The 25,516-nt window shown below is 41.2% G+C and overlaps 2 protein-coding genes across 2 annotated transcripts in view; one reads left to right on the top strand and one right to left on the bottom strand.

The window, feature by feature from the left end:
- pvalb6 (parvalbumin 6) overlaps positions 1-7,720 on the top strand; it is a 53,513-nt gene extending 45,793 nt beyond the window's left edge. The window contains exons 2-5 of the mRNA XM_030090069.1: positions 3,854-3,922; positions 5,800-5,932; positions 6,053-6,162; positions 7,056-7,720. Of these exons, the coding sequence (XP_029945929.1) occupies positions 3,862-3,922; positions 5,800-5,932; positions 6,053-6,162; positions 7,056-7,081 (330 nt within the window). The 5' untranslated portion in view covers positions 3,854-3,861 and the 3' untranslated portion in view covers positions 7,082-7,720. The remainder of the gene's footprint in view (positions 1-3,853; positions 3,923-5,799; positions 5,933-6,052; positions 6,163-7,055) is intronic.
- A 1,489-nt stretch (positions 7,721-9,209) lies between these two features.
- On the bottom strand, positions 9,210-24,300 carry baiap2l2a (BAR/IMD domain containing adaptor protein 2 like 2a). The gene is made up of 14 exons (XM_030089315.1): positions 24,247-24,300; positions 23,723-23,798; positions 22,138-22,224; positions 20,327-20,388; positions 19,142-19,213; positions 18,817-18,894; positions 18,560-18,691; positions 17,368-17,466; positions 15,567-15,618; positions 14,864-15,077; positions 13,378-13,443; positions 12,624-12,864; positions 9,763-9,803; positions 9,210-9,291 (listed from the first exon to the last, which is right to left on the bottom strand). The coding sequence occupies exons 1-14, from the start codon at positions 24,298-24,300 to the stop codon at positions 9,210-9,212; spliced, it is 1,356 nt and encodes a 451-aa protein (XP_029945175.1).
- Between the last annotated feature and the right edge of the window lie 1,216 nt (positions 24,301-25,516).

Raw genomic sequence — 25,516 nt, forward strand, 5'->3', positions numbered from 1 at the left:
TGCGCAGGTCAACCTCATGAGCTGTGGGCCAACAACTCACATCTCATCTCATCGGATAGAAACGCAGTTTTGAGGTCACATTCTATTACCTTGTTTTTTTTTTTGTTTTTTTCCTCCATATGGAGTTTATGTGTTGTTTGAACCATTTTCTCAACATCTGGACCGCGTAAATTGGTTTTAATTGCCCTTGTTTCAGTAATAATGACAGATTCGTGTTGAGTGGCAGGCTGTGCATAATGTACAGCAGTTAAAATTCAGATCTTCTCAAGTATTTATGCAAAGCTATCCTCACATAAACAAAACTCCCCAAAAATGAGCATTTATTCAAAAAAATTGGGGAATTTCTGTCAGTCAAGCATCCTTTCAAACTGTTCCTCCTCGGTTCAGGCTGACGTACACGCTCTCCCTGCATCTCACTGAAGCATTTTGCCTCAGGATGAAAATGTTGATTCGAAGTGAGATTAAAGAGGAAGTAAACACCACACCTCAGGGACAAACTTTCAAGTCTACAGAAATCGCTGTTGCTAAGAATAAGCAAAAATAAATAAATAAATAAAACAACAAGGGCATCCGGTACAATTCAGGTTGATCTCACGGAGATTAAGGTTACACAACAGCAATGACTAAACAATAACTTCCTGCTGAGCATCCCAAAGGAGCAGCGACAGATAACCTTGGCGATGCCGGATTTATGCTCATATCGCACCTTCTTCTGTTCAGGAGAAGTTTAAAAAAGGTTTTTTAATCTCAAGAAAAAATGTTTTCACAAGTGAGTAAATCATCTCCAAATGTAAACTGGGAAGGTCGGATCATGCAGATCGTTACAAAGTAATGTTCAGAAGGAATTAGAGCATAGGTTGTAAAACTGCATTATGAAGCTTGAAGTTTGGTCATTTATGAAATTATTTTAATGTATGTTTGATCCAAATTGGAGTTCCACTGAGCTGGAGCTCAGTGCTGTCAGCTGATATCATATCCAGCCACTAATAACCTAAATTAAGAAAGGTCGACCGAAGCCTGGATAGATGAACAGATGCTGGGTCGTCATCAGTGGCAGTCGTGGCTTCAAAGCCATTTACACGTTTTTGAGTGACAACGCCCAACAGTCCTTTTGTTTTAGCTCAGAGATACTAGAAAAGCACTTTTTAAAAATTTCTTCCAAGATGGAACTTTTTGAGAAACCTCTGACTCCGTCGTCATGGAAATGGGGAAAACAATACTTTCCGAAAACGCTGGTCTCCATCTGTGTGTGAACTGAAAGATATGCCCGATAGACACTAGAATAGGCTACAATTTTGGCAGACAGAGTACCATTATTTCTAAAATGCTGCTTCGCTCCCTGAAGACTTTAGTTTCTGCCAAACAACACAGCTGAACTAAAGGGTCGGTATGAGAAACCAAAAAGATGCTTTACATCCAACTTCCTATCATAAAATACTTTGATCATTCCTTTGGACAGCAAGATATTATGGATCGCATGCTATAAATTTAAAAGTGTAGCTTTTTCTTGACATTATTATAGAGTGTTTTGTGGCTTTTCATTTCTAGTGCAAGATGAGCATGTTTAACTTTAACATGTACCGATGCTCACGTCAAACCTAAAGCATTTCTTTTAGCAGCACACTAAACGATTCTTTTTGAAGGTTTGATAAAGATATGTTTTTTAATACATGTGGATTTTTGTCACATTTGTTTACACACTGGATATTTCTTGCCTTTATTCACTTGCTGGCTCCAGTTTTCTTTCTCAATTTTTGCAAGACAGTGATAAAGTGAGGCTCTGAAAATGTGAGACTTATATTAAAGAATGATTGAATTGATGATCATTCATCATTCACCAACACCAGGCCGAACACCAGCACTGGTCTGTTTTCTCTTAACTGAATCAGTGTCTGACTTTATACAGTTCCACTGGCAGAGATATCTCACTGAATCAATCCCATCCTCCTCATTTCACAGTGAATCGTTTCTTTTCCCAACAGACCTCTCTGAGCTAAAGGTCAGTGAAGAAGGCTGTGGTTTTATAATGACAAAAGATTGCACGTGTGGCCACGCACGTTGAGCACTGTTTGCTATTGATCTGTGGGCGCAGCCATACGTTACTGTAGCAGATATCACTGTCCTCCTCCAGAAGCTCATTCATCACTGTGTTGTGTTGTGTTGTGTTACACCACCAGAACCAATCTATGAACCAGCGCTTAACGCTTCATTTATTTTTTTCAGCAGTTTGTATCTAAAATCGTTGAAGTTTCTGCCTGTTATTGTGTGTCAGCGTTGCTGTCCTTGTTGTTTCTTTGGATATTTCACCTGGTTTGAAGTAAAATCAGTCACATCAAGCAGAAGAAGGGCTCAAAACAGTTTCCCTGCTTCAGAAAAAACATCATGGCATGACGGAGCAATAAACTGAGTGGGACGTACGAGCAAGCCGGACTGTATTTCCAACTGAGAAGGGCAAATTAATGATACTGGCCAGTTCAGCGTTATCCGCTGCCCAGACAGTACACAGTGACGATGCTGTTACAAGGTGACGGGGTCACTCCTCCGACTCCTGGACCAGACAGTTCACCTCCACTCACGTTGTGTCAGCAGCACTGGTTCAGCCTGGTCTCTTATGACAGTGTGAAGATGGCAACACAAATACACTGTAACCATACTTTGCAACCATAGAAGACTCAGGCTGTACAACAAACTGTAGTAAACAGCCTTGAGTGCGTAAAGTACTTGGAAAGTGAGAGCGTCTAGTTTGAATGTCTTTTTTTCACTGATAGAGTCAAACTTCGAGTTTCTCTGCTTCCCAGTCGGTCATATTAACGACTTTACAGTATCGAAAAATACCCACTGAGAATCTGAGACGCCGCACTTCAACACAAACTGTGGCGGTTCGAACACAGTAAAAAACCACGAGCAACCACCCGAGTAGCGTGTGTTGTTTCTCGCAGAGGTTTTTCCTGTGTGTGTGTGTGATCTTCCATGCTGTCACACAACGTGCTTGAAGTAATGTATCTCCCGCAGAAATCCCAGCAAAGGTTTGCCTGACCGCAAAGTGAAATCGGAGAGCCGCCTCCACTAATCCCCACGTCACGCTCTTCTTCTCAACATCTCCGGGCGAGAGACTCCACCAACTGTGTTTTGCCTTCTCGTGCACAGCCCTTGCGTGTGTGTTTGTGATGTGAACAGTGAAGAAAAGAGCATCAGTCAAAGCTGGGGGGTGTGGGGGGGGGGTGACAACTTCATAAGCAGCGATCGGGTTCAGTGACATACACTGAGTAAAAAGTCAAAGCGCTGTTCAGCGTGGAGCTCACCTTTCAGAGCGTGAGGTAAAAGGAGGTGGTCCGTCTGTTATGGGCTGACAACCTGAATCCTCCCGTGACATTACAGACACAGCAGATGACTCAGATGGCCTGTTAAACCCCCGCTGACATGGCCTCTGGTCCTGTGTCCTGCTTTCATCGCTCTCAGCTCAGTGATATCACACAGATAAAATGGAAAACAGCGATATGGACGCCTCGCTGGTTGCTCTGTCTGCCTGCCTGCTCCCTCACTTTACTCCCCATCTTCCAAAAATACTGCAAACAAATCCTCCTGTTTCTTTCTCCTGCACCTTTCCCTTCTCTTTATCACTCCGCCACACCCGTCACTAATTCATTCCGTCACTCATCAGCTCTTCTTCACATGCCCTGATTTCCTGCTCCATTTCTGGAGTCACCAGTGTAATACAAGAGTGTCTCAGAGTTCTCTCGCTGTTCTCCAACGACCTTGATTTTAACCTTCTTCCCACGCTGTCCTTCCCTTTCTTTCACTGTCTCGTCCACTGGTCCTTCTCCTCTCTTTATCTTTCCCCCGTCGTCTGCAGCAGCTGAGATGGCGATGAGCAGCATCCTCAACACTGAAGACATCAAGAAAGCTGTCAGTGCGTTTGCAGGTAACGGCCAGACGATTCACTGGGTTTCTGCTGTGTTTGACGCTGAACCAGCCAAACATTTAGAAGACTCTGAAGCTAAAGAATGCAGAAAAGCGACTTTTGCACCCTTCTCCTTGGAAAGCTGATAATTGCCAACCCAAAAAATCATTTTATTAACTTTAAGATGCAAAAAAAAAAGAAAAAAAAAGACAAAACTGAATGCTGAAAATGCAATTTCCAATTATTTATTCAGAAATATACCTATATAAAGTTATAAAACTGTGTGGATCACAGTGTCAGTAATTACTTCAACGGGCAAGTCGTATTCTTTAGGTGGAAACATAGCAGCAATAGAAAATAAACCATTCAATCTCCCAAATAAAGGCTAACTTTTAGCACCAAAAAGCCATTGGTTTCATTATTTATTGAAAATAGATCATAATCATCTCAGGAATCACTGAAATCGTCAAGGTTTTGAACTGAATAATTTCTTTCAATAGAATAAGATTGATAATGGGAGATGTGACTGTACATCTCGTCCAAAAACACCTACAAAAAAAAGAAAAAACAGACCTTGACTACATTGGACTGAACTGGAGTTCCAGTAGAGCCAGATGTCAACAGGAACTCACTGGAGAATAGAAACCAGAAATAAACTAGAAAGAAGAAAATCCATTTTCAAGGTGACTGAAAGCTGCTGAGAATCAAAGCTGTTTCCCCCTCATATTACCGAGGTCTGGTTTTACAGCCGAGGCACACAATGAATTTAAAAAGCATACATAATTCATAAAACCTACAAAAATTACATTTGGAATTGGATGTTTTGTCCATTTGGGATGGTACACCGCGCACAATACCGCTGTACTCATGAATCTTATTATATTAGCCGCCGCCACTATGGAGAAAGAGCTGGTTAGCGGCTCGAATGAGAGCGAACAGCTTTCAAAAGCCTCGTCGTCGCTGAGTCACACACAGAATCCCAAAGCAAATTGATACTGGACATTGCCAATTTGTTATCTTTCAGTGTAATTTTACCTCATTGTTAACAAACACAAACACAGTTTTACCCACTTCTGTTGGGCAGATTGGACCTCATAGTCAACTCATGTGTTCTGTTCACATGAGTCGTCTGACGCGTTTTCAGACCCAAGCTGTTCACCCGTTTGTACGCAGAATGGCACAATCAAAAGTTCCATGTTGACGCAAGTGGCGAACATGCGTCATTCTGCAGATGATCTGCGATGAAATACACGGCAGCAAGTATGAGGAAAGAGATCAAGGCAATGGCACTGATAAAACTACAACTTTACTCATGTAGCGTGGTCTTGAAGTGCTTTTCATCCATTCATAGGTCATTGAGGGCTACAAGGGGTTTGATGTCTTGTTCAAGGACACTTTGAAACATAGATCATTGGAGATTGAGCCACTAACGTTTGGGATTGGAACTCTATACAAGACCAATTTTTCATATTCAAAAAGTAAGAAAATTGATTTAATACTGATAATCAGTACTTTTAGTGGTGAATCTCCTGCCCTCGTTATGAAAAATAGCAGTGTACAAAGAAAGAAATTGATTTTTAAAAAGGACAGATTACAAATGAATGAATATTTACACTTTCAAACAATGATCTACTAAATTAGCTTCTCATCAAACAAAGGCTAATCAAAGTGTCGCCGCCTGTAAATGAAAAAGGCAGAACAAAACAAGTGCAGGACAGCGAGTGATTGCAGGAAAAATGGAGCAATAAACTTCACCTTCATTTGTTTACAGAGTGAAAAAGGTTAGGATATCTTGGAATAGACAGAAGCAGGTGTGCAGAGTCAGAAATGTGTTGGATTTAATCGTAACATGGTGAAAAGACTTCCTTTTTAAGGATTGACAAAATGTTTGTTTGCAGCTCCTGACAGTTTTGACCATAAGAAGTTTTTTGAGATGGTGGGTCTGAAGTCCAAGTCCAACGACGATGTGAAGAAGATCTTCACGGTGCTGGATGCCGACAACAGCGGCTACATAGAGGAGGAAGAGCTCAAGTGAGGCAAACTCTCTCTGACGCACACAAAACACAAAGCGTCACACTCAGAACAATGATTCACACAAAGCAAAAACCTCTCTGTGGCACATTTCTAAACTACTTTGTTTCCTCTGGTTAGATACGTGCTGAAGGGTTTCGCCAAAGATGGCAGGGACCTGACAGACAAAGAAACCAAAGCATTTTTAAAAGCAGCCGACAAGGATGGAGACGGCAAGATCGGAGTGGACGGTAAACACCAAACGGCCGATTCCATTAGCGGGAGTCACACAAGGTCACACAGGAACACAACAATTGATTATTATTAATCACTGATTAGTTACATGAAGATGTTAACATTGACAAAAAAAAAAAAAGAAAATCTTAACAAGTTGATGTAGATTGAAAGGGTCTCTGAGTCAACGGACTTGTCAGATGGATATACTGTGGTGATAGAACTTCGAGCAGCACTCAGGCTTAAAGGGCTTAAAGGACTGAGTGCAAACTTATGAAAAAGGGTCAGAAACTTCAGTGTCTGACTTCTGAATAGTGTTATTTCTTGAATGTCTGGCCTTTGAGTCGGCATTCATGTGTATTAGAAAGGGAATCGGTACAAGTTTTAGAACCTGCCAGTTCACACTAGAAGACATACTGCTGTAATAAAGGCTGAACTAATGAAGACAAATCACGTAATAGGCTGTACGATGATTCTTCAGCGTCTGATAGTTGCAGTCAACAGAGACTTCAAAATTAAAACCTTTCACCTTTCTATTTCTCTAACCTATATATTCAAACAGCAGCCAATACCCACACACTTCAGTGAGAATCCCCCCCACCATGACCGGCTTCCTCATATCGTATCGGCCTCCCTTTGAAGGAGTGTTCTGCACGGTGTGTTTTGACGCTGTTCAGTCAGCACCAGAGGCTCATCCATTAGAGCAAACCACACGTGTCTCAGTTTTCACTCAGAGAGTCTCGGCCCTGTCGCAGCTTCAGCCCAGTCTTGTTTTAGGTATTCGATTTGCTATTTGTGCTCTGAAGTGACTCAGCGTTATCGGCGTTGACCTCAGTTCATCTGTAGAGGAAGAGAAAGTGACTCAAACCTTCTGACGTCTCTTTGCTTTTTTCTTCTTGTTCTCTTGCAGAATTTGCCGCCCTCGTGAAAGAATAAAATAGTCACTTATTGCAATGAAACATCGCCTCCTAACCCACACGACATCCCGACACCTGCCTCCCCTCTTCACCTGCTCCCCACGCCCCCCCGACCCCTCACACCCCGACTCACCTCCTGCCCCCCCTCTTATGAGACTAAAGCTGATTCTACTGCGACTCTTCTTCTCAACCTTTCCCCTCCTCGTCCATCTCCACCCCCCACCCCTATTTATTTGATCCTTTTTATACAGATTCTTTTGGTTTCTCTTTATGTATAGATTCATAACATGCCTGCAGGAACAAAGCTCACATTTTAAACCATAAGATAGATGTACAAACAAAAACAGGTTATTGGAGAAAGGATCTCATTTCCCTCTGTATCTCGAACTTCGCCCTCCTTCTTATCTTTCCCTCGCCGGTACTTCTTCTCCCTCTGCATCTCTACTATGTTCTCTTTTCCGTTTCCCCCCCTCGTCTCTGTTAAAGTCACCTCTGGCTCTGTGCCCTTAATGGACCCCTCTATCCTCCCTCACACCATCACCTCCTCCGTCCATCCATCCATCCATCTCTCCTCTGGTAATGAGCTGTTGTAAAACACACCAAAAGAAGAAAGAAGTCAAGCTGTGAAAGAATTAAATAAAACTGAAAAAACAACAAAAGCCCGGCGTCGCCTGAATCACTGAGACTTTCCTGTTAATGCCTTTCTTTGATGTGGCTCTTATCTGATTTTACACGGTTAATCCGGCTGTCCCTCTCTCTGTCTGCCTCCTTCTGCTTCACTCTCGATTTTTCCTTTTAACCAGAGCAGATTAACTGAAGCGCATCATCACAAGCTCCGTCGTGTTTGAAGAGGTGTACTCGAAAAACTTTTCTCAATGAGGGAGAGGCGTAAAATTAGCCCCGGGTCGTCTTTTATTATTCTGCTGTTTTGGTGACAATAAGTGTAGCAGACTATATCGTGTGTGAACATTCACTGTAAGAGAGGAAGGAGGACGGACACGTTATTTCATTAGCCAAAGAGTCTTTACTCAGAACTGCACCGCGAGTTGGAGAACCTGTCAAGCCATTAGCAGAAGTGGATTCGCACCGAGGTTCAATTTGGGTTAAGTATACCCAGCGGAGGACCCAAACAGGCTGCGCAGGAATCTTGATCTCCTTTTAGTAGGACATTTTACTGCCTGAGCAAATGAAGGCAGATTTGGAGTTCAGAGGCTTCGCTGCAGCTCAGACGTCTGCTTTCAACACAGTAAAGGTCAGTTTCACTCACAAGAAAGAAACGATAAGTATGAACATTGAGTGCTACATTCAAATGCTGAAAATGAACTACAGGAGCCTTGATCACTCATAAATACATAAAACAGTGAGTTAGAGACGCATAATCTCAGGCGAACCTTTGATAAAAGCAATATTAGGAGGATTAAAAAAAAGCAGAAGCGTATTCCACTAATTTATTGCACCATTTATTACATTTCTCAGACAAATGACTCAATTTTATAAGACATTATCATATCTGGCTATGGTCAAACTATGATTTCATATGAGACAACCTTTGAACAAAGTACATGTGCAATGTAATTAGCAGGAAATGGTCAGATTGCAATATAAAAACATTCAAAAACGATTATCAGAATTGGCGGTATGGCTTCAAACATCTGCCCCTGAGATATAAAAGATACATCCTACATAAATGATGATTAATCACTAATTTATAATAGTAGCTATACATCAGATACATTTCACAGAAAGTAGTCATTCATTTTCCAACAGATCAAAATCACTCGCTTTTCATTTCTTGGTGGAAAAACATTCAGTGTTTTTGAATTATCGATATGACATGACCATTGAAGACCTGCCATAGTGGATGCACATATTGATTAGTATCATAAAAAAGAGTTTATTGAGCAGTCATTCATTTTCACTACTTAATAAATTAAACGGAGAAGGTGTTTTAGTGAGATTTTAATATACACAATCCCTGAATTTCTACTGTACATTTTTCCCTCACGCTGCTGTGTATGCATTTCTATATAACTGGAAGGCATTTAACATAATCAGATGACTGAAAGACGTCCGTTTGAGGCTTCATTCAGTCATCTTCCGGCAGTTTGTATTGCCCAGGTCAGAGCAATGCGGCCGACTATAAGGCGTCATCTGCGAAACAGAACTGGAGCCGATCTGTCGTCGGTCTTGGTGGGTTTCAGCTTCACTGTAGCGAATGGATTCGTGCCCCTGTAGAATATGCCAAGGTAAGGAGAGGGGGGTGGGGAAGGGAATAAATGTAGGAAGAAGAAAAAGAAAGGGCGATAAAGTTGAAAAGCCAATATCAGAAAAGGACCCGATGGAAAATAAAAAAGAATTGGAGAGTGGCAGTAATGGGTTATGAAGCTTAGAGCTGAAGAGAAATGAGCAGCACATTTCAAACTGTACAAACACCATCCAGCAAACTATTCACCTGAAGTGCCAGCGATAGTCACGCTTCCCAAACGCCCATAACTGAAATGGATTCAGGACTAGACTGCACTTCAAACTCTAATGGAAGAAAAGCCATCATGGACTCATGGACCGCTTTTTTTTTTTTTTTTTTTTGTTCTGGGATTTAATGGTTTCATGATATACTTCAAAACCTATAATCTGCCAGAGGACATGAGTGGCCGTCGTTTTAAAGCCCCGTCTCCACTTTCAAAGCTACAATGTTCTTACCTGGGGAAGAGCTCCGGTCGTCCCTGTGGCGGTTCTGACCGCTATGAGAGAAGAAAATGGAAATGCAGGATAGATTAGAGAAAATCAGTCTGATTCACTGAGTGTAGACGGTGGCACTGAAAGAGGCAGTTCAGGGTTCAGCCTTTGACCCTTTCAGTCGGTTCACACACAAGCAGCTCAGTAACGATCATCAGACCACTGCAAACCACAAACACAAGATCCAGCATTACTTGTGGGGTCCACTCATTGACATATTCCCTCCGCCATGACATGGTTTCAGGTTTTCCCTGAAAACAAACCTCAATCTGACTGTGACACTCTAAACTGAGGCTGCTGAGTGTTCACAGGAAGAAAATCTTTTTATTTTTAACTATTCCACTTTGCACTGAACACCTTTATTAAAAATCCCTCTGGGGTTATTAAAACTATTTTTATCTTGATATGAGGTTTCAGCTGGCTTGGGATCAGGTTTAAATTTAGTTTAAAAGGTGTCATGGCCACAGCAGGTGTCCTAAACACATCATTCCATCCAATCTGGAATGAATGAATGACTTTATTCATTCAATGCTACAATAAGGAACAAAACAACAACAGAAATATTCTAAGTCAAAATAACATCTTCCATACTTTTTTCCTTTTTTCTATTTAGTGCAGGTATTTGCATCTTACTGTTTGTTGGCAGATATACAGCAATCTTTTCACTTCCATTCAGATAGATTCTTCACCGATTAACTCCTGCAACATCTGGAATTTCTCCACAGTTGGATTAATTACAGAATATCAAATGTAGTCTAATTGAATCCGACCGGATATTGAGGTGTCTGACATTTTGGCTCCTGTGAATTACATCAGTCCTTACTAATGTAGGTTACAGACCCCACAAAGTAGGCAAAGCAACAACACACACACACATACACACATTTCACAGCATGTTCATCGACACATTGCAAAATAATATTTTTGCAATATCAATTCAAAAAAAAGAAGAAACAACTGAACACAGACAAGTACATATACAGTAAAGAAATTCGACTTGCTTTGTTGATTGTATCATTGAGAATATGAATATTCATAAAGAATAATCGGATTAAACCAATTTTACTTTCAACATCACAAAAAATGTTACTTTTTACCTCGTGTCCTCTGATTTTTGACAAATGCAGCCTTTTAATCGAATATAAACTGCACTTTTTCTGTTTAATCTTAAGCTCTCCCCTGCAAAAAAATGTCCCTGCATGTTCCTGAGAGCCACTAATGCCATTCAAAGCACCTACTGATGTGCTTGAAAAGCACCGCAGAGAAAATATACTGTCAGCACTCCCTCTATACATCAGACCTATAAGGTCACAGTTGGGTATTAAGTCTATCGGTTTCCCACACAAAGTGCAGCATTCACAAAAGTCTTATAAGGAGAAGTACACACACACACACACACACACACACACACACACACACACACACACACACACACATGCACACAACCTATTCCATGGCATCAGCAGCTGGAGCTTCCTCCCTGCATCCACCAGAAGGATGGGTGGGGTGTCATGGAGAACAGCACCCTCCCACACTGCCCCTGCTGGAAAGATGCTGCACTTTCAGCGATCTGTGTTTTTCACATCTTCGTCTTCTTCAACGCTCTCGTATTCACTCACCTTCAGTTAGGTGTGATACCTCAGATCACAGTATTTGTTAAATTATTCAAGAAAACAGTTTGAATGCCGATAAATCTGAGGAATGTGTGTCATCATTAGTCAAATACCACGTTGGAATGAGGCTATGTTCAAACTTATGGCACAAAAATGATGAATAATTAATGCAGTGCTTTGTAAATAACTCAGGAAAAACATTATTTTTTTTCTACTGGGAGTTCAACAAAATCAGGTTTTGGGGAGTTGGGCTTCTTAACTGTAATATAAACAAATATTTTTTCATATTTTTATAAGTAATTGTAGATCTGCTACACATTTTACACAATGCTGGCTTTATGTGCACACAGGAGCTGTGTAAGAGCGCAATATGAAGGTAAAACAAAGCTTCTTCTACAAGATGCTGTGTCCCATTGAGAAGTGCGATCTTATCTTGTGGAGTTTTATCACAGTTCACAGTGTGATCACGTCCATCATACACAGATACAACATTTCTTAAAGGGATACTTCAACATTTTGGCAAATTGGCCCATTTAGCGCAATTCCTTAGTCATTTCGAACAGCATACTTACTTTTTTGTGAGGGCGAGCTGTTGTTTATTCAGAGGTGAGTCGGGGAAGGTTTTCGGGACGGACACAATGGAAGTGGATGGTATTTTTGCTTCCCCTCATCAAACTCATCAAATACAAAATCCAACAACCCCAAAACACTTTGGTGGACACGTTATAATCCACACATTCACTACGCTGTGGAACACCAACAAATAATATTGTAGCGTTACGACACTGAAGCAAATCCTGGGAACTACTTTTTCTTTTGAAATCACTACGCCCAGACGCCATATTTAGTAAGTAGTTCCGTTTTAGCAATCTTCGCAAAAACAACTCAATCTGGTGATTTTGCATTAATATTTCACAGCGTAGTGAATGTGCGGATTATAACGAGTCCACCAAAGTGTTTGGGGGTTGTTGGATTTTGTATTTGATGAGTTTGACGAGGGGAACCAAAAATACTGCCCACTTCCATTGTGTCCATCCCGAAAACCTCCTTGACTCACCTCTGGATAAACAACAGCTCGCCCTCACAAAAAAAGTAAGTATGCTGTTCGAAATGACTAAGGAATTGCGCTAAATGGGCCAATTTGCCAAAATGTTGAAGTATCGCTTTAAAAGACGACAGACACCATGACTGATGGTGTGATGACACTCCTACCTTGTTTTCAGTCCTTCTCTCAGAAGCCTGTGTGTCTCGTTGCACCTCAGATTTTTCATTTGAAGAGTAGGACTGGGGTGGAGGTGGAGGGGGCGGAGCCGGGGCAGGGGCCGGGGCAGGAGCCGGGGCAGGGGCCGGGGCAGGATTCGGGGCAGAGGCATTAGCAGAACCATAGCTGCTCATTCTTTGTGGGTTAAAGTTGGTCATGTTGCTGCCGATGCTGCTTCGGATGTTGGAGTGACTGAAACATAGTATAACACAAAAAATCAGAATATTCTGTCTCCTCATTTCAAAATAATTCATCCTCCTACTTATTTCTTTGTAACACAAATCCGGCACCACAGCTACTTTACATTCATCACATGACCGACAAAGTTTTACTTGAACAGTTTTTTTGCTTTCCCTCACAGCAATCGGTCACCCAAATATCTGAAACAGTTCACGTTATTACTCCAGGTCTACGTTGCATTGCTGACCCTCTTTCAGAACATTCGCCCTAAAAACAATAAGGACAGCCCGGGGCAGAGCCGCCCTGCGCTCTCTACTCCACACTTATGGGTCAATAACAGCACAATGCAGACGGTTCAGTCTCTGATTTATTCCTTCAATCATTCTTAATAGGTTTGAATATTGAAGATGCAAGATTGCACTGTGGATACGGAGGAGCTAACTTCATTACATCTCTGCAACAGCCTGCATCGAATGTGGCAGAGAGTTATTTCAGTGAGTTATTCAGATTATATGTGATTCTCACCTGAAGCTGGGTGACCCCGGGGCATCAGGCACTCCTTCCACGTATGAGGCTGGAAACCAGCCCTGGCTGCAACCACAGAGGAGGGAGGGAGTGAAGACAGCAATGAATTAATATAACACCTAAACCTCCTGTTTTTCTCCAAAATAATAATCTGACACATTACATGACTGATTATGTTCAAACAAAACCAACTTATCTTGTAAGTCATATTCAGAGGACTTTGTTACCCCATTTTATTGCACTTGTCACAGGATTTGGAATATTTTTAACACATTGTGTGATATTTCATCCCCATTTTGAGACATTTTAAAATGATTTTTTTGTTGTCATTTTGTCCAACTTTATTGTGAACTGCAAATACAGTACAACAATGTGATTAAGTAAGGAAAGTCAAACATTATTTAAGTACATTCACACCACGTAAAGGTATAAAACCATAGGTCACATCAAAGTGTGTGTCATGGAGTCATCTATCTCCACTCCTTCATGATAGTTTTCCGTTGGATAAATGTTATTTAGGTGAAAGTAAGGAGTACAGTCCTCTCACCATCACATCAATGTCAATAAGTTTATTTAAATAGGAGTTTTGAAGTTTCTTGCATTGCTTTTCAAATGGTACTTTTTTGGGCATGCACAAAAATGTAATCAGGTTTATTCAGTATGAGACAGAAAACGTGTAATTGAATGTTGCAGCTCCATTGGAAGGAGATTGAGTTCACCTGTGAGCTGAACACAGAGCTCCACCTGATTGGTCGGTTAATGAGGAGCACAGAGATAAAAGGACTGCGAGGAAGAGTTTGAGGAGATTTCTCCTTTCCCTCCAGATGCTGTGAGAAGAGGCCAGTTGTGACTTTAGTGTCACTGTTGAGCTGAATACTTGTATTTGTCACTTTAGAGCTGAAGAACCCAGGCTCTGGGGACTTCACTCTTCTCCACTCAAACTGCACACTGAGGAGTAACAGTAACAATATGGTACTTCACAGTTTGAATCATGATTCAAACCTTTTGATTTAGGAAGGCAACAAGATTTATCTTTCAATTGAGCAGATTCCTGATTTATATCTTAGAGAAGCTAATAATTTATTGAAATGAAAAGGTCTTTAATTTAAATTTTATCAGTCTGTTTACAACTGTTGCACCTTCACAATGAGTTTCATCTTATTTTATTCGATCTGTTTTGAATTGATAATTTCAGTAATGCAAATTTAATCTCAAAGATTTAACTTTCACCAATTTCTTTTTATTGGTATTGCACTTAAAACATTTTTAAAGAAATATTTACCAAAATATTTAAAGCATTGAATTAGTGACATTTATGTAAAATAAAAATGTCATGGAAACTCATTAAATCTGCATATTTCATAGCTTAGAAGCTGCAAATCCCTTTGTCTGTGATGTGATTAGTCCGTCATTGTTCATTTGCAAGAAATGAGGGAGTAATCCAAAATGATCAACAGGGGGAAATGAAAGGTCAAACATCTCTCACCGCGAGCCGTTTTCCAGGCGTCCGTACAGCCAGCCGTTCTTGTGCTGCTGAACCATCACGGTGATGATCTGTCCCCGGGCGAAGGGCAGCAGGGTGGGGTTGGAGCTGGAGGGCTGGTGGGCCACCTTGGCCCTCATGGATCTTCCACCGCCGCCGCCGCCGCCGCCTGCCAGTGAGCCTGCTGGGGAGCGGATGCTCCCCTGTGGGGACGGGGCTGAAACAGCAACCAAGATACTGAGAGAAGATGGTTTGTGGGATGAGAAACCTGCTTTGAAGACCAATGTACTAATGGGGCCCTGATATTCAGAATTTATAAGTTCATTGGACATTATTTTTCTCTTTGGTGGAAACACACTTATGTAGAAATACACAAAAAAGCTGCAGTATGCAGTGGATCAGTGGACAAAAGCCTAAACACTAAATCAGTTAGTTACTTCTGTCTTTTTTACATAAGCAGGTAAAAGTAAAAGCGATGTGATCTGTAATATTAAGAAAACTAACAGAGGAAGCAAATCTTGAAGAATGATATAAAGAAGGCAGGTATAGAAGCACGGTGTGTCATGAATACTCATCACACCATTTAATCAAGTAAAACACTTCTGTGGTCTGTTTGCAGATTTAATTTTGCGGCTAAGCATGCGGTGAGAGAACTAATATCTTATTTCATAAAACATGCATTAGCTGTAGTACGTAAACCACTGACCTCTCGATGGGATCTTGCCGAGCGGCTCCTCTCTGCTCTGTCTCCTAAGCGCCTGCAGACACGTTACACAGGCATGTAAACTATCACTGTAATCTCACAGCAGGGTGAGAGAGAAGGTGCAAGGAGGAATTTGCAAAATGCAAACGGTATACAGTCAAGCATATAATTATGCATTAATCTTAAACTGCAGCATCGTTGGGATTATAGCTGTTGAGAGTGGATTATAACCCATGGGACAACTTTGCCTTAATTTTTTGCAGCTGCATCTTTAAATTAAGGGTCACTGTGAGACACTAAAACTTTTAAAAAAAAATGATTTTCTTGTTGCTGCCTTAAGTGAATTCATGCAAATAACAGTTTGTAAAAAATGTCAGTCTCAGAGTGATTCTAATCACAGTTGGGCAGTGGTTAGTAAGCTTGTGTGATCTCTCCGCTCTGAGATGACAGCACTGATCACCACAACGTCTCCTGTCCTCACTAACGTGTAATAAGGTCTTTTTCCTTGAAGCTTTTTTGGATGCCTCCTGCAGCGGCTGCTGATCACCGCTCCAATCTCCGGAGGCTGCAGCAGATTCCAGAGAGGACTTTAATGTGATTTTTTAAGATGTGGAAATTTAATCTCGGCTGCCTCAGAGTAGGAAAAGTCTTGGTGCAAATTAATTTTTTAATGAAGGCCACATGAAGTACAAGAATCAAGCCACTTCTGCCAGTTATATTCAGAGTATGATGACAATATCTCAGTTCACTGTATGCATCCGTGTTTTCCCTGAGAATTCATACTTTGTCATTCTCCCACTGCAGGCCTGCCTGATGAGAGTAAACTAAAGGCCTGAGTGTGAACCAGCTGTGAAACGTTCAGATCTGACTTACACCCATCGCACTTCTGCAAGCGTTTGATCGTGCATCATTTATAAATCTGTAGATTAAACCTGACTGCACAAACTCATATATCAGCCTCAGCTGTCTCACGGGCCTCTGGCTGATATAGACAAGTATAAACCCCACGTCGAATCAAAACAAACACCCAATCCATGTTAATCCTCTGACGGTTATTACAAAAGAGTGAGGGATCTGTGGAGTTCATCAGCTTGCCGCCTTCCAATAAGGGAGCAGACTGGCAGGTTTACTCCAGGGGAAACTTTCTTGTTTACGTGAATAGTAATTGCAGTTTTCATATAATTAACCATATGGTGTCCATTGATGAATTATCTGGAGTCTTCTGGAAAGAGATGAAAAGGCATTGAATATATTGCATGGATTTGGATTATATATAGCTCATATTCTCAGATATATTTTTCGTAAATCTATTTTTCCTTTCTATCTTAAATCTATAAAGTCTTTTGCTTCAATTTCAAATTCAAGTTTAATCCTCTGAAAGCCAGAGGTGTGATTTATACTGGTGGGCTCAAATAAAACCCGTATGAAACCACCAGAGGGCGCTCTAGCAACAAAAATGTCAGTGCAGTCACTGGTTATCACAATAGTACACACTCTCTGCAGTGCTTCTGGGCTGCTATGATTCATTTCAGTCCAGAAAGCACTCAGCCGCATCACAAACTGCTTCCCCAGTCAAGATTTACTCCATGAATTCAGCCCTTTTCAGGAAGTTTAAAACAAGATTGTTAAAGTTGAAACTGGCTTTCAGCTTCTCAACACAATTCCCTAAAGCATAGTTGAAAGCAATTTGTCCCCAAAAAGATGAGATAAGGCCTCACACCGGCGGTATACTTTCATAGTTGTCTAACTTTCAAACGACTCATTTTCTTAGTGAGTCGCTGATATTTCCTCTCTCTCCACTCACGGCGTTGTCCGGAGCAGCGGGTCGCCGGACCTCGACTTGTCTGGTGGCGCCGGTCTCCTCCATCCAGCCCTCAGCCTTATGCTGGAGAGTTCCTCCTGTCTGCCACACAACACACACACACACACACGCACACTGTATGAACGCATTTTGCCCCATCAGTAAGTGAGGATTAACACAGTTAGCAGCTTATGCTGTTGCAGCTTATGGTAACACTCATTTGGCAGAAAAAGAAGAGACTCGTTCACACGAATGTATCTGCATGGAGGAGACGGAGTTTTCATTTTGACAATTCATTTCAATTTTGACTTATGTGACTTTTTTTTTTTTTTTAATCATTGTCGTAGGCTCCATATTAACCAGGGATTTGGAAAGGTTTGAACACCAAGCGAGAAAAATGCATCTGACCTTTATCAGACTGGGAGGTATGATGATTTCACCAGTGTGACGTTTACCTGCACGATAACAACACCTTGTGTTTGATGTAGAGTTTCATGGGGCTTGGCTTGTACAGATTTCTCCTTTAGGCTTATTACTGTTTCATCTGATGATGACGACGACCGTGTGGATCATTTGTCTGCTGCTCAGGCAGTAAAATGTGGATAATAACTTCATCACTATTCACACTGCGGTTTGTGGGGGGGGAAGCAGCTGCACTTTAAATGCTTCACAACCCATGAAGGCACAATTAGACAAAAAAAGTTTGCTGTAATATCCATTTCAAATTGATGTTTTTCAACTGCGCTTGCAAATCACTTAGTAATAGGAAATGGAAGTCACACTCAGGCAGAGAGTATAATTCATTTTTGGAGTTAACATTTAAATGTTTCCTCGTCATTTAAGGTATTTTCTAAAATAATAGCAGAATGAGTTTTAAACACAAGTTACTAAATAACTTATGTGAAACAATTAATTAGATTCCAGAGGTCAAAAAGAGCCAGTTTCCGTGTCTGAATCATCAAATGCTGCAGCATTAAGTTTGACCTCAGTGGTTAAAGAGGTGAACTCCTCTCCTCCTGGGACAGATAAAGTCTCATCATGTTTTCACATTATTATGGATTCTCTTTTCAGTTCTTTTCTTTTCATTGTCCTTCTGAGACTCCTCGGCCACACCTGATCCATCAGGCGCATGCAGTCAATAAACCAAGTTATAAAATATTGAATTTACAAATGCTACTTGAAGTAAGGCAAATACCTTATTCATGAGTTGGGCGAAGGACTGCATCAGGCCGCAGTGCTTCTCAGCCACAAAGCGGTATCGCCGCTCCTCTTCCTTCAGAGCCTCTCCGTGGCTCTCCCTGAGGAATTGTACATGCTCACTACCTTCCTGAGGATACACATAATTGACAGAGCATATATATACAGCATGCTGTGCAAGGACACACCCATATCCAACAGTGCTGAACGTCCCTCCTGGGTTCAGACGGAGGCGAGGGGAAGAATCACACTCACCAGGCCGCTTGCTCTTCTCTGCCTCTGCATCGCCGCCACCTGTTTCTGGGCCTCCATCACATAGTGGTCCCGACTTCCCTGTAAGAGAATCAATATGGCGCCTCTTTACAGAGCTCCTGGAAACATTTCCCAGCCACAAAGTTTCTTCAACTCTAATGCCTCATATTGAATGTAGCTACAGGGTAAGCTATATTACCACATGAATAAATTACCAAACTCATTCCAACTTTCTTCTTTGGTCTTAATATAATCTGAAGTTAATATCTGATAAATAAATTGAAGAAATAAAAAAATATGCGCGATATGCCGATTTAGGATTACTCACCGCTATGTAGCCTACGTCCAGTTGAATGTTTTTTTCCATCTCCTGAAGAACCTCCACATTAAACCTGCGGAACTGAAGCAAGCAGCATTTTCAGTGACCAAAGAGTGGCAAAGTTCCTGCTTTCAAGAAGGAACAATTTACTATATATCACTCTGAATATCCAATGACAGAAGTCAGATGTTTAGGAAAGTGTTGATATTTAACATAGCTCTCTGTGTTCAGCCAACCATGTATCTGCTGAAGGTAACAGAAGCCACTGGCACTGCTGTGTGTTTTTGTCATCTGATGGAAGCAATCAACTCGAAAAAGAGAATTTTCCAGCTGGTAACTCTCCGGCTTACACAGCTAAATGATGATGATTCCACCCGATGACTGTCACTGAAGTCAAACATGAGTTCATGAGAGTCTCGGCCACTTTACAATATCACATCCATGTGCACATTAATAATTATGGAGTTGTTTTGCAAGTTGGTTGTTTATTGTTAGTAGTTTATTGAGGAGGAAAGGAACATCACTACATTTTGAAGATGTAGCAGTAATCCATGAAACATAAGGCCCGTGGGCCAAAACCAGCTCACTGGCGGGTGTAATATGGGCCGCCAAGCCACCAAGCAAATTCTAAAAAGTGCAAACTAAACACCAAATTTTAGACTTTGAATTGTGTTTTTTGAACATTTCACTATTCTGCCAAAGAAGTTCTCTTTAATATTGCCTTATTGTTACGATTGTAGATAGATAGATAGATAGATAGATAGATAAAACTTTATTAATCTCCCAAGGGAGAAATTCCGGTGTCCAGCAGCACACAGATCATCCACATGCAAATAAATAACAACAGTACAATAAATACAAGTGCTCGGATTGTACTTGGTTTGGCTCAGGCACATCTGTTATACAGCCTGATTGCTGAGGGGATGAACGACCTCTTGATTGTAGAAATTTTTGGTTGTAATTGTTTAGTTTTACAAAAATATAGACTTTATCATCACAAATACTCTTCAGTACAACAAAGACCATTTTTAATTGAAACACTATTTTGGCACTATTTTACCAGTGTGGCCCACTCAAGATAAGATTGGGCTGTTTGTGGCCCCGGACGGCAATCACTGCCTTGTTTCCACTAGAAGTGGGATGTGAAACAATAATGCAAAAGTGAGTTTGAGAGAAGTGAAGCTCTGAACTCACCACTCCATCCAGTTCCGTGGTGAGTCTGCGCTGGTTCTCACAAATCTGAAGGAGGACTTCACCTGCAAAAATACAAATACGCCATGTTTTCGTGACATGGTATGGAAACTGTCACACTCAGTAAATACAGTTATGTCTACTATAGCAGTGGAAACTAAGTGGTTTAGTCACCAATGGTTGTCTGTTTGCTATAACACATCCAGTTTAGTGTCAGATCTCTAACCAGCCCAGTATTGGCAGTCATCTTTCATCTCGTCCTCCAATTGGGGATTTGGCTGCAGTCGAGGCAGTTTGGACTTCTCCCAGCTTTATTTGAGTCAAGGAGCTTTTTCCTGCTTCACTGTGAAAAGCCTCCTCTAAAATGTGTTCAGACAAAAAGCAAAGCCAATTTGACCTCTGGGCCACTTTGTGTTTATTTGGCCCAAAAGAGCCACTATGGCAGCTGTACACAGTACCTGCTTCTTCCATTTGCCCTTTGTAATCCAATCACGCAAGCAGCAGCTTCGTTTGGTGGGATAAGGAGTCACAGATTCTTCAAATTTTTTTTTTTTTTTTTTTTTGGTGTGTGTGAGTGTAATTTGGGAATAGTAATTATCCTCACTGATGCAGTAAAACACAAAAGCAGTCCAAAGTGAATGTCTTTCGGTGAAACAGATACAGAGTTATGTGACTGAAATGCAAAGCACACGATCTGGAGAATGTTTCTGTGTGAAGCTCATGTGCTGCTAATAGAACCTGAATAACCTCATATAACAAGAATGAGAAATGTTTGTGCATTCCTCACTAGAATACTGTTCTATGTCTTGATATAATTTAGTGTTATAGTTTTACCAATGATGCCTAGAATTAGGAACAGTGGGAATCATATGGATAGATGTGTTTCATGATAAAAACTGAAATATTAGAAATTAATAATGCAGAGAGACGTTCATGGCAGTTTTAATGTCACAGTGACCCCTGACCCCCTGATCACTTCTTCCGGAAATTCCTGGATCCACCCTTGTTTACCAGTACAGTTTTTCTTGTTATCACTGGTAATCTTATGATATATAGCACATGTTATTAATATCATTATTATCATAGCTGCTCTGTAAGATCAATAAGCCCGTTTTAAAATTCCCACCCGGTAAAGATCCCTGTTTAATTGTGACCATTCGCAGTGCTGAAACACATTTTTAGAAAACATAAGCCTCTTTCTCTGTGGGAAATCACAAAGTAAGAGCAGACTTCTCAAACTGTTTAACCTGACGTACCTCTGACGTTAAGCGGTCGGGTTAAGTGAGCAGGGAACGGCTCGGTGTCTGTACTCATCTATAATTCATTTTCCCTGATGAGATCCAACACCCATCTGACAAACCTTGGCAACTAGAAACACTCAGGCCGGCTGGCCGTATGCCGGAATGGCGTTAACCTTTGAATCATAAGGATGTGGTGAGTTCAGTCGGGCCACGATCTTCAAATTCATAAGAAAAATGACATCTGTCTTATTAATGGAACCTTTGCTCTGTTTGAGTTTGCCTTTCACAGTGGAATCAATAAAAAATGTGTAATCATTAGAGTATTATTCACATATTTACACAGAAAAGAGATCTAATCACACACACACACACACACACACACACACACACACACACACACACAGAGTTAATGCGTTTCATTGTGAAGGGAGCAATAAAATGATGTCTGAGGGTAAACTTTGCACCCTGTGGAGAATATTGCCCCATGCGGCTCTGAATGGTCATAAACGCCTCAGAGAAACATTGTTGACATTTGTGTTGAAATTTAGTGCAAACTGGCAGCGAGACGGTTACCGATAGGGCGGGAAGACGCAGTGTGGAAGGCCTTCTCTCCGATCCTTGAAAGTGCACTGAAGTAAGACTCACTTGCGAAAGTAAGGGCTGAAACAAACACACACACACACACACACACAAACCAGATGCAATTATTGGATACTTTCCATTTCATTTTATGAGCAGGCAATTGCAAACCAAGCCATAAATCTAACAATTTGAAATTATGCAATCAGTGTTACAACAGTTTCCTTATATGCATAATGTTGCTTAATCATTCAGAATCAGGAAAGGACTTAGCTTGTGAGCTGTATGGCCACGTGGCCCTGCTATTTTCCTCATAATGTGTCAAATCACTGTTTGACTGCTGTTAACTCTTTGAGCTTTAGTTGCCTCTGGAACATTAAACCCTGAAGTATCCTCATCTCTTTGGCTTGAGTGAGCTTTAGTGAAGGAAACACGTCCTGTGGAGCTGGAACTAGAAGTGCAATACAAACACACACACTACCCAGGGCTGTGAGACCAATGAATTTAAATAAAGGAAACTGTGTGCCGGTAGATCACAATAGGTCTTTGGCATTTACACGGAAATGCAGCATCAAAAGAACAAACACTCCGAATGTGTTGGTTCCTGGTCTTGGCTGGAGTTCATCAAGGTGTCATAACTTTATGTGTCAACCTTGGACACACATCGGCCAATTACAGAGTGCTGCAGATGGCAGAGAGGCATCTCATAATCTATATTTTATCTCTGTGCAGGGTGTTGATGCTATCAGGAGTTGTTATGGGAGGATTTTATAACGCGTATCGGTCCAGGGTGTACCCTGCTTTAGCCCCAGCAACTTTAAAGTGGAGACAGTGATGAAGAACACGGACGGACGAATGCCTTCTTTCCGAAGCTGGATTTTGCTCCTGTAACATTATTTTGAAGACCTTTACATCAACACATTGCACAGAATTAGAAGAATGACAGTCACTGCCTGTACGCAGGACAGTGTGATAGTAATCCTGCTGACCGGATACACACCAGGACAAGTGAACGTGAAGTCTGTTTCGTGAGTGCACATCATGTGGTTTTCTGACTGTATTTGTGCACGTTTTCCCAAAAATGTCCTTTAGGGCTAAATTTTCCTGTGGAAATTCTCCTTCTGTAACAAGTTGCTATGCTTGGCTGCCTCGACAAAGGAGAGCAACACCAAATTCAAAGCTGGAGTGAGAATAGAACCGCCTGTACAAAACAGAAACCAATAACATAGCTTCACTTTAGCACCGGAAGGAAGGCACACCATCACACACAGAAATGACTTATTGGATAGAAACTGTACCTCAACCTGTGAAATTAAATCAAACAAGATTGTCAGGTGGCAAAGTAGTCATAACAACCAGTGCAGGCCTTGGTTACAGGGCCGTGACAAAGACTATAACACTACCAGGATCTCCCCAAAGCACATGACCTTTGGAATCAGCTCAACAGGAAGAGATATACTTACAGGTTTGTTTAGTTTACAGCACTTATAAAGATATTGGTTCGTGAATGTCGCAGAAAATAAGCATAGATTGAAAAACACAGTGGTGAGCTCTTACAACTCTTTCTTTGCTTACTTACCCCGGAAAGCTTGGACATAGCTGTTGCCAAGCAAGACCAGTTTCTTTAGGCTGGGGTTGAAATCATCCAATATGCTCTGTTTGAAAAGTACAAATACACACACACACACACACACACACACACACACACACACACACACACACACACACACACACACACACACACACAGGCAATTATATGTTGAAAGACTTTTAAAAGAGAATCAATAAGAGTCATGTTTAATTCAATCTGTATTAATAATCCCGAATTCTCCCTGCCAACTCTGGAGCACAAACAGCCCGAGACTCAAATCTATGCTGCTATCAAGTGCAGAAAACTCCTTAAATCAGCAACAACATTGTGAATTCACACCATGTTTACTTGGCAGATATTATATCTGAGAGTTTCACTGAGCTTCTTTCCCCTGTTGACGGTCTGGGAAAAAAAAACTTCAATATATTTCAACAAAACTGGTTGAACCTCTCGAGGATTTTCTTCAAGGAAAATCGAATTTGTTTAATTTGAGCTGAAGGTGAAGCACTTACCGAGTAAATCCTTAAGGTGGAACGGTGCAGCTGATCACTGTTCATCCCCGACATGTTTATATCCGGAGTGCTGCAACAGTCTGTCAAACCGTGAGAGGTTTTGAATCATACAGCAAGTGCACCACCGCCTCCGGAAGAAATGACGGCCAACAGCATGGGAGTGGATGTAGAGCCGAGGAGAGGCGGCGGTAATCAACACCACTGCGGCCTGAGAAAGACCCGGTAAATTATTAAACATGGATCAGCCCTAAAACACTGTGTGAGTGTGTGTCTGTTTCTGTTCTGTCTGTGTGTGTGTGTGTGTGTGTGTGTGTGTGTGTGTGTGTGTGTGTGTGTGTGTGTGTGTGTGTGTGTGTGTGCCGAAGCATGTATACTATCAATAATCTTTTTCTTTAATATCAACAATAAGCCACAAGGCCTCACCTGATTTATGACCTCTCCTGTACAGGAGTCCACACGTTCACCATTTTGTTTATCCAAACCGTCACCATGACTACATAAGTCCTGTCAAAACAAAGAAAGCCCACAACAGGGGTTCAATGAGGGGTTCCAGGTTTAACAGAACTGTCAGAATGCACCTGTTTGTTTCAAATGAAAACCTTTGATCACCGAATTTATGATTTATTCATGTGAAACTCATTGGAATTCCTCAGAAATCAGGTTTTTGGACAATAAAACTGAACCTAAACTTACAAAAATTTGTAAAACTGCTTTTATAATACAGAATTTACAGAGTCCCGATACATCACTGGAGTTATGCCCCATCTTTGATAGGTTGATGTCAAATCCAGAGATCAGATAAGAGGAAAAAATCCATTTTCTTTAACACTGTTTAATTTGAGTGTAGAACTCATGCACCATCTATTCCTCAAATCCAACAAATGTCAATAAACAGAAAACGTCCAAAAAAAATAATTTTCTGGAGTGGGGGCATCCAGACCCTCCTCTTCCTCTCACAAGTGAAAATTTCCTCTTTTCAAAGTTGTTCTTTGTTTTTCCACATTCAGCTCAAACCTCAGATGACTGGAGAGAAAATTGCTCTCTTCGATTTTTGCTCTTGCGCCATCACAATTTGGTACAATCCCCAACGCTCGACCCTGCTGTTGCCGAGCTGAAAAACAAAAGCCTGTTCACTGCTCTCATCTGACAGGTTTGATGGATTTATCATTGTCATACCGCGGAGGTTTATTCCCTCCTCAAACATGTCAGATTTAGTGAACTCAGAATGAACTCGCAGAAAGGTGGAGGTGATACATGAGGTTTCCACTGG

The sequence above is a fragment of the Salarias fasciatus genome, chromosome 4, assembly GCF_902148845.1.
Source record: "Salarias fasciatus chromosome 4, fSalaFa1.1, whole genome shotgun sequence".
NCBI lineage: Eukaryota > Metazoa > Chordata > Actinopteri > Blenniiformes > Blenniidae > Salarias > Salarias fasciatus.